This window comes from Chrysochloris asiatica, unplaced genomic scaffold (genome assembly GCF_000296735.1).
Source record: "Chrysochloris asiatica unplaced genomic scaffold, ChrAsi1.0 scaffold00041, whole genome shotgun sequence".
NCBI classification, from domain to species: Eukaryota; Metazoa; Chordata; class Mammalia; order Afrosoricida; family Chrysochloridae; genus Chrysochloris; species Chrysochloris asiatica.
In genome coordinates, this window is record NW_006408559.1 from 13,873,776 (window position 1) to 13,882,521 (window position 8,746).

General features: G+C 49.9%; 1 protein-coding gene across 1 annotated transcript in view; it reads right to left on the bottom strand.

The window, feature by feature from the left end:
* Positions 1-1,068: 1,068 nt before the first annotated feature.
* Positions 1,069-8,746, bottom strand: part of MKRN1 (makorin ring finger protein 1) — a 22,285-nt gene continuing 14,607 nt past the window's right edge. The window contains exons 3-8 of the mRNA XM_006861173.1: positions 5,768-5,991; positions 5,120-5,343; positions 2,994-3,208; positions 2,151-2,261; positions 1,578-1,716; positions 1,069-1,281 (exon numbers count right to left, since the gene is read on the bottom strand). Of these exons, the coding sequence (XP_006861235.1) occupies positions 1,069-1,281; positions 1,578-1,716; positions 2,151-2,261; positions 2,994-3,208; positions 5,120-5,343; positions 5,768-5,991 (1,126 nt within the window). The remainder of the gene's footprint in view (positions 1,282-1,577; positions 1,717-2,150; positions 2,262-2,993; positions 3,209-5,119; positions 5,344-5,767; positions 5,992-8,746) is intronic.

The following is an 8,746-nucleotide window of genomic DNA, read 5'->3' on the forward strand; positions in this document are numbered from 1 at the left end:
GCTCCAGCAGAACTTGGAATGGTTCAGAATCACATTTGCCTGCCCGCCTGCCTCAGGGGTGGGATGAGATCAATCCCCACAGAAACCAACACAAAACCCTGCGAGGAGGCCCATGTTCTGAAAGCGTCTGTACCGAGAATTTAGGAGATCATGAACCATTAACCAAAATGGTGTCTCAGAGGCCGTTCTGTGCTAATATCAGGGATGACCTGATGGCCTTAACCTCTAGGGCCCACAGAGCTAGCACTGCGCTATTAACTACAAATACCAACAGACTGCTCGGCTCTTTTAAGATCTATCGCCTCACTAGGTTGACTTAGCACTAAGTCAGCTCTTTGCGCTAAGGCTACTGGGGCGGCGGCATCTAGGCCGGGAGGAGGCTTATTGCACGCCAGCGCAAGCCCAGACACCTTCCTGTGCTGCGCTGCGTTCTCCCAGCCAACCTTTCTTACAGGCGTGTGTTCCTTCACAAGCTTGCCACCATGCTACACATACGGGGGGAGGGGGGGAGGGAGGGCATCTCCACACAGCCACACCTGGTGCAGGCCACTAGTAGTATTGCCCACGTGCAACGCATCAAAGTGCACGTGATGGGACTTCCAGGGTGGGGACACAGGAAAACACGTGCATGTGACCTTTCCCCGTGGGGGCCGAGGTCACCTGCCACTCCTCGTCCTGAAGTGTGCTCAAGGCTTTCAGTCTGAACCTGGGGTCCTCCCAAGTTTGCACACACTCCCCTAGAGCGGTGCGAGTCTGGCGGAACACAGACGACGCAAACAAACCTACACTAACTGTCTGACAGTTAATTCATATTACAAAACAACTAACTTCAAGATTTATTTTTGTAACTTTTTTTTCAACAGAGGAAACAACACACTCCTGGGGCGCTGGGATGGGGGGGGTGGGGACGCGGGGCAGACGGGGTGGGGAGGGCGGAGAGAGACAGACCCTGGGAAGAGCACCTGGGGCGAGCGGGCGGGCCTGCCTAGGAGACACTCAGGCCCCGCCACGCACCCCGGGAAGAGCTACTGGCCGAGGCTCAGAGCAGTCTGTGCGCCGCCGCTGCCGCTATAGATCCAAGTCATAAAAGTCCTCCAGCTCATCGTGAAACAAGTCCCACTCGTCTTCAGAGTCTGTCATGTCGTCGTCCCCACCTGCGGCCAAAAGCATAAGCAACATCTCGCCCAGCTCAAAGGTGACCACCTCTTCTTCGTCGTCGTCAAAAGGGTAGCTGCTCTCTCTTTCCTCAATGAGCTCCCAGAAGTGGTTCCTTCGTTGGGCCTGTAAAAAACAAGGCCGTGATAGGGACGCCAGTGCCCAGCTGCATCTTCTATCCTGCGGCTGCTACGACGAGCCGGACTTCTGATTTAGGGTCTCCCTCTCGGGGAGACGCCAAGCACTGGACTTGGACCTGCTCTCACATCCCTCCCAGGCTGCGGAGGCGTCTCTCCTCCTCACACATCTATAGTCTCACTCCCAGGCCTCAGCGTCCATCTTCGCCTTCCCCGACCCCAACCTGTGCGGACTCAACGGGCAGCGAGGTGTTTCCCCTCCTTTAAGAAAAATGGGAGAGTTACCCGGCATCTGCTCGATGCTCCCACTTTCTGCCTGGGTGGCTCCTCTCTACGGCCATCGGGATAGGCGTGCTTGTAAAAACAGTTCCCTCCAAACGGACAGCTCCCACGGCCTTCGTCAAAATACCTGCACGCCTTGTTGCTGGAAAGGAAAATACCGCAGCCCTTACTCACACTGGCCACAGTCCCCAGCCCTCCCGGGTGTGCCCTGAGACACACCGACGCTTCCAGAAGGCCAGTACAACGCTAGCATGGCCTGGACTCGGCCTGGACTCGGGATGTGGTCGGGCCCGGAGCACGCACCCCAAGGACTGTACTACAGCAGCACGCACAGTGGGCAAATGCTGGTAGGGTGGGGGGAGGGGGAGACCCAAGAGGCGGGTCCTGGGAGGTAACTAACAGGGGAGGTCCTGGCAGGTAACTAACAGAGGGGAGGTCCTGGCAGGTAACTAGCAGAGGGGAGGTCCTGGCAGGTAACAAAGGGGAGGAAGGAGGAGAAGTAAGGCAGCAGTGCTCTTCCAGTGAGCCCAAAGCATCATGGGGCTGGAGCTGGAGGAGAGGCTGCGGCGCTCATACCTCATGGCCTCCTTGTATTTCTGCATGAGCTTCTGCTTCTCTTCTTTCTCCTCCACCCAGTACTCACTTGGAATGACAAAGTTAGATGTGATCCGGCATTCGGGGCAGGACCTGGGAAACAATGGAGAGGCTGCAGTGCGAGTCCCCTTCCAGGCTCAAGGACACAGCCGGGGGGCCACGCAGCCCGCTTCAAAACCAATGGGAGGTGGGTGGGCGGTTCCTGCAAGGGTTCCACACAGTCACCCAACTGCCCACTCTTGCCAGGCAAGACAAACATGCCTTGTTAACTCAAGGGCTAGCCAGCTTGTTAAAAAAAAAATTTATATCAATAACTTAGGTGGAAAAAAACAAAAACAAAAAACAACAAAAAAGACATTTCACACAGACTCCTTTTTCTTTCGTTTAAATAAATTTATTTCTTGCAGCTTTGCTCTGTTTAGATTATGCCGTTTTGTTCAGTTATGAGAACAATCTTTAGAGATGGTGGATTATTGGCTAGCTTTAATGGATGGAAGAGGAAGGTGGAAAAATGTCATACGTCAAGAAACATAACATTCAGAGCTACGTACGTCTGTTCACTCAGCCTCGACTGGCTAATGCACTGAACACAATCCCCTCAGAGAGAGTACAAAGGTTCTACGAACGGATACACAGGGCTTCCTCCTCCAAATTAAAGTCGATAGACCAACTAATCTAAAAGCTAGCTGAGATACAAAGAAGACGCCCCCAGTTCAAGATAAAATGCATGCATTTAAATGTGGTCCATCTGGTTGGAAGTTGGCACAAGATACTAAATTCTTCCCCCAAAGAGAAAGCACAAATGGAGATGGGGAGGAGTCTCACTTTATGATCTTGCTCTCAAACTGCTTAGCACTCCTCCACTTGCGGATGCACCTGAGACAGTAGGTGTGGTTGCAGTTGGAGAGAATTCCAAAGCGGCGCTCGCTGGGGTTGGCCTTCTCGTAGACCACCTCCATGCAGATGCCGCACACCATGTCCTTGCTGCGTTGCACCGCAAACGAGAGCTCCATGTCCTTCTCGTGGGCCTCAATACAAGACTGCAGAGAGTGAGAGACACGAGGGGTGGTCAGATCATGGGACGCCCAAGGGACGGGACCCACACTCAGAGTCATACTATCAACTGAAAGCGCAGGAGGATGTCCCCCCCTCCCCCCCAAGGAAACGCAAGCTTTCTTCACAAGTGAGCTTGGGCGTGCTGACGGTCTGGGGCCAACTATGGAGACTGTTTCAGGTACAACGTGAGCCAGTTCTCAGTCTCATCCTACAGCTCAACATCACTGTTAGCCTACCTCAAGGACAGTATTCATATTGTGTGGCCTTTCTAGTTTATAGACAGAAATGTTCTTACTTAAGAGTCTAGGCCCGCTTTATAATCTGTCAGAAAAGATTAAGCGTGACAGAAACTAAAATTTATTAGAAGACTGTTCATGGCAACTGCAGAGTTCACACAAGTCTTCAAAAAAAAAAAAAAAGCAACAGTTTGATTAGGACAATTCACGTACCTACACCAAACTCATCCACTAAAAGTAGTACATTCACAGAGCTGTGCAGCCTCAGCCCAGAAGGAAACCCCACCCCTCCAGCTCAAGGTAAGAACAAATCGACTTGGTCTCTGGGATTTTGTCAGTTCTGGGCATTTCCTATAAATGGCATCAGCACTTGGTCAGCATCTTGTTTTCAGGGTCGTCCCTAGGTGATGCACCCCAAGGCTTCGCTCTCCTTGGTATTCCTGCAGAGCATTTCCCACTGTGTGCAAAGACCACACATGGTTTACCATCGGTCAGCTGATGGGCATGTGGGAATGCAGCCATACATGCTGACATCCGAGTTTCCTTTCATTTTCCACATGCCGGGTTTTTGTTTCCCCTCAATTGTGACCACTCTTAGCGTTGATGCTGGCCAGTCCATTTCTGTGTGGATGTTACATCTTTTCTTTAAGAAACATGCTCATTACCAAAAATATGAAAAATGTAGAGAAACTGAAAGGTCAGTGTAATCCCACATAACCATGTAGCCCCTTTCGTTTCTTTTCTTGTCCTTTACTAAAAGCCTTTTCATGTTCACCACCAATCCTTAAAGGTAGGATCCATCAGTCTCGGTAACAGTGTGGTGATTCCAAGTCCTCAGGAACGTCCAGGACAGAGTGGAGTGGCTCCACAGCTACTTCCCACAGCCATAAGTCCTTCTAGAAGCAGACCCTTATCTCTCTCCCAGGAATCACCTGCCTCACCACATTATTACAAGAATGGGTTTTTAAAAAGTGGCCTTACAGATAAGGTCTGTAATGCAGTGTCTCCCCAACAAAAAGTTCATCCTGAGGGTGAGTTTCCAAGTCAGTAAGAACCACCCCCACATTTCACTGGAGGGATTTAAGATGGTGTCACCACTTTGGAAAACAATTCAGTGGTTGCTTACATGTTAAACACGGAGTCACCATGTGACCCAGTATTAGGTCTGAGATGTACTGAAAATGTACTGAACGAGCCATGAAAACATGATGCCGACTGAGTCCATCAGTTACAAAAGGCCACACATATATTGACTGACCCTACCTCCGTGAACTGTCCAGACTAGGTAGGGAAATCCAGGGAGAGAGAAAGGAGTGAGTTATCACCAGGGACTGGTAGGAGGGAAGAACAGGGGCCTGGGGTTTCTTTTGGGGGGAATGACAACGTTCCAAATTAGACAGGAGAATAATAATGATTGTACAATTCTGTAAATACACTAAAACCAATGAAACACACAGTTTAAGCGAGTCAACAGTTCATTGTGTGGCTTATACTTCAAAAAGCAAAGCACCTGCCTATCTGTGGTTCTTGAAAAGGGACGCTGTGAGAGAGGAAGCCAGGCTGCCATCACCCTACCATGCTAACCATCCAGCATCTCCAAAACGGAGTGACCACCTGGATGAAGGAACCCACAGCTCACACGTAGGGACACAAACTTACTTTGATGTGCTGTGACCGCTGGGCAGCGTCCACTGGGTGTAGGACCTGCAGCCCACACATGTCACACGAGTCGCCATGGAGGTACACACAGTTCTCCCCGTAGCGACACTCGCCCACTGCGGCGTAGGGACACAGCTGCTTCTTGGTGTCCACCGCGGGCTCTTTCTCTGGTTCCTCACTGGTCACTGAAGCCTGTGGGGCTGCTTCTGTGCAGGAAGGGGCAGCTGGAATGTAAGAGGGTAAAAAAGGTCCATGGTGGGTAAGGCAGATGTGCCAAGGACAAGGGAACTGAGGAAACACAAAAGAACATCAATGCAATCCCAAGGCGGTCTCTTGACCTACTTTCCTCACTCCGGAACACAGGCATTGTTTCTCGTGCTGATATTCCTAAGATTAGGCTTATAGAAAAACAGCTACTTATGTGTGCATTTCTTGTGTGATTGAAATTTATATCTAAAAAACTAAGAAGAGAAGCGTATTTTCCACAACATCTGAAATTATTTCTATTGGAATGCAAAGCGTTTCTTCCACTCCAAGCATTAGGTTTTCTGCTTTCACGTACAAGGATGATGCTCGTGTAAGAAGTGGAAGTAGGAAAGTAGTGGAAACGCAGCCAGCTAACCTTTAATCCCTTTTCCCAGTACTCACTGCGTCCACAGTAGGGCTGTCCCGGGACAAATTCGATGGCGTTCACCCAGTCTTCTGCTCCAACTGTTGCAAAGTTGGTATTTTTTGACTCAGTTTCACCCACACTCATTTCAACAAGTGGTCCAGCTGCTGACGGGAGACTCACGGAAGCGGCAAGAGATGGTTTGGCAGTGGGATCTGTAGCAGTCGCTTCTTCCTGTTTTAGTGGTTTGCTGTGTTCATATCTGGAAAACACAAAGAATCAGCAGTCAGTGATGAGCACCAGATGCCTCCAGAAGGAACCTGGCACCTGCCCATCTGACCAGAGACGCTCCCTGGGGAATTGTGAAAAAGCTGGTAGCAGATCTGGAAGTCTGGGAGGGCCTTTGTGTGAACCAACACTGCTGGTCTAGGACACACTTTCAGGAGCAAGACCACAGGCCAAGAGTTGGAAAACTGCAACCCAGGATTCGGTCCACAGGGCGGTGTGCCCAGACCCAATGCAGACCTGGCGCTACTTGTCAATCACTCCCAATCTGAATTCCAGATAGTAACACAATACACTTCCCATGGTAACTCGCCAAAGAGCCAAGGGAGCTGGGGGACCCATCAAGGCATGTTCAGCAGGAGAGGAGCACCTTTTACTGACACACACTGACAATTTTGTTGTTGTTGTGTGCCATCAAGTCAGTTCCAACTCATGGCGACAGGGTTTCTGGGGAACGGCTGGTGAGCTTGAACCACTGACCTTGCGGTTCAAACCAACTTTGCAGCCTAGTCTAGTGCACTAACCCACAGCTCCATGATGACTCCTGGCCTGTACTGACACTGCTCCCCACTTTACAACCCATTAAACAAAACATGTTTTCTAAATCGAAACTATGCTCTAACTTCCAGTGTGGATAGAAATCATGGATCAGAGTCCCTGGGTGTTGTAAACAGTTCAAGTGCTAACCAAAAGGTTGGTGTTTCCAGGCCACCCAGAGAGATGCCTTGGGAGAAGGCCTGGGGGCGGGGGGGGGTCCACTATTGAAACCCAATGGAATTCAGGTCTGCTCTGACACACATGGCATAACCAGGAGTCAAAGTCAACTCTGCAACTAGTTTATTTAGGTTTGTTTTATTCGCCATGGGCCATCTGTGTTCCAGGTGTCTATTTACAGCTAAAACAGAAGCAAAGCCCAATTGAAGATGTCCTTTGGTTTACGGCAAATGTTTGCTAAAGTGGTCTTTATTATTTCACCTCAAGCTCCACCCCCACACTACCGCTAAGCATCAGCAGCGCCATGTCCTGAGTGCAGTCACTGAGCCACACACCTGCCACCACGGGTGTGCTTCACCCCAAGCTTAGAATTAAAGAAGCTGAAGGGTAAAGGGAAGGACCCCGTGAACATGTCCTTCATGCCCAAGAGCTGTGGGGAATCTGCGCCATCCCTGTTACCATGAGTGGTTCCATGTGACTAGAGCTGTGGCCCTGGGCCACACCTGCCACTGGTACTGGGATTCAGCTGCCCTGCAGCTCCATGTGGCTAGCTGTCATCACTCCAACAATCAGCGCAGTCTCCGCTAGAATGCTTCCCCCAGAGATAGAGGGACCCTCAAAAACTTCGTCGCACAGCCTCACTTCTCAGATGGAAGTTCCCCTGGTTTGCAAGAACGTTCCAGAAAAACAGTTCATTCCTTTCACAGCATTTTTTTTTTTTTAGGGTTTCTGAGGCTGTAAAGCTTTATTTCTGGGAGAAGAAAGTCTCATATTTCTTTCACAGAAAGGCTGGTAGTTTCGAACTGCTGACCTTGAGGTTAGCAACTGGACACGTAAGCACTACGCTACCACAGCTCCTTTCTCCTGATGCTTAAGGGCCGTTCATTTATATTTTCTTCCTGGGATCTTTAATGTTTTATTGTGAATTATATGGTAGTTTACTTAGTTTTACATTCATTCCATCGCATATCATCTCATTGCCATGGTTCCAATCCCCTCCATGCATCATCTACCAGCCAAAGGGTATATCCTACTAACCCATCCCCTACACTTCCCCCTCCCCCCAGTTTTCGGTCCACAGTCCCTTTTCCTCTCTGGATCCAAAGTCCCCAGCCACTTCATTGCTCCACATCATCGTCTGTCTCCATCTCAGGCACCTGTTTCTCTGGGTAGGGTCCCGTTCTCGGCTCTTCTCCGTTGAAGGTCCCAGATAGTTTCGCTCCTAGCCTGTAGAATTAATCACTCCCTTCCTTGTTCCAAATCGCCTACCTTTGCATTTCCAACCCTCATAATCCGTCCTGATAGGCCGCTCCTGTGCACATGCCCTCTTTACTTGTCAGCCGGTAGCTCCACTCTCCTCTAGAGTCCTCCGTGGCCACACCACTGACTCTGGGCCCAAGACTCCCCAGGTCTTCTCCAACTGCTTGCCCTCCAGGTCCCCAGCTGGGTCTACAGAAGTCCACTGAACATTATAGGGTTTAGCTTGCCGCTTCATTACTGCTTTTACCCCATTTCCCCCCCATCGGTGATGTGTGTGGTCACCAATCAGAGCGTGCATTTCCATTGAGTCTCAGTCTTGGAAGGGGGTTTGCGTTGAGAGGACCTGGCCACTTGCCTTGATGTTTTCTAGGGGAGTGAATTGTTTGTTCTTGTAGCAACAGTCCATCGGCCTCCATTTTTCCTGCAGGTCTTTCTTTCATGAGGTATCTTTTATTCTTCTAGCAGCTCCAGGCCGCTCTGCTCGTCCTTTCAAGTGGAGATTTCTCATCTCTGGAGATCTGGATGTGGTTCCAGTTTCTACCTATAGTTTTATGTATTGTAAAGGCTCTGTAGGAAGCCTCGTTCACTGGGTATGCTGTAGCCCCATTTTAGGTATTCAAATCAGTCATAGGCAGAAGAAAGACTTATAAGCCTTCTAGTGTGATGTTTCTGACTATTCCTTTCTCTCCCTCTCCAGAGTCTACTCTGTATTATAATGCAAGGGAAACCAAGATTAAAACTAACAGTCAAGCATCTTA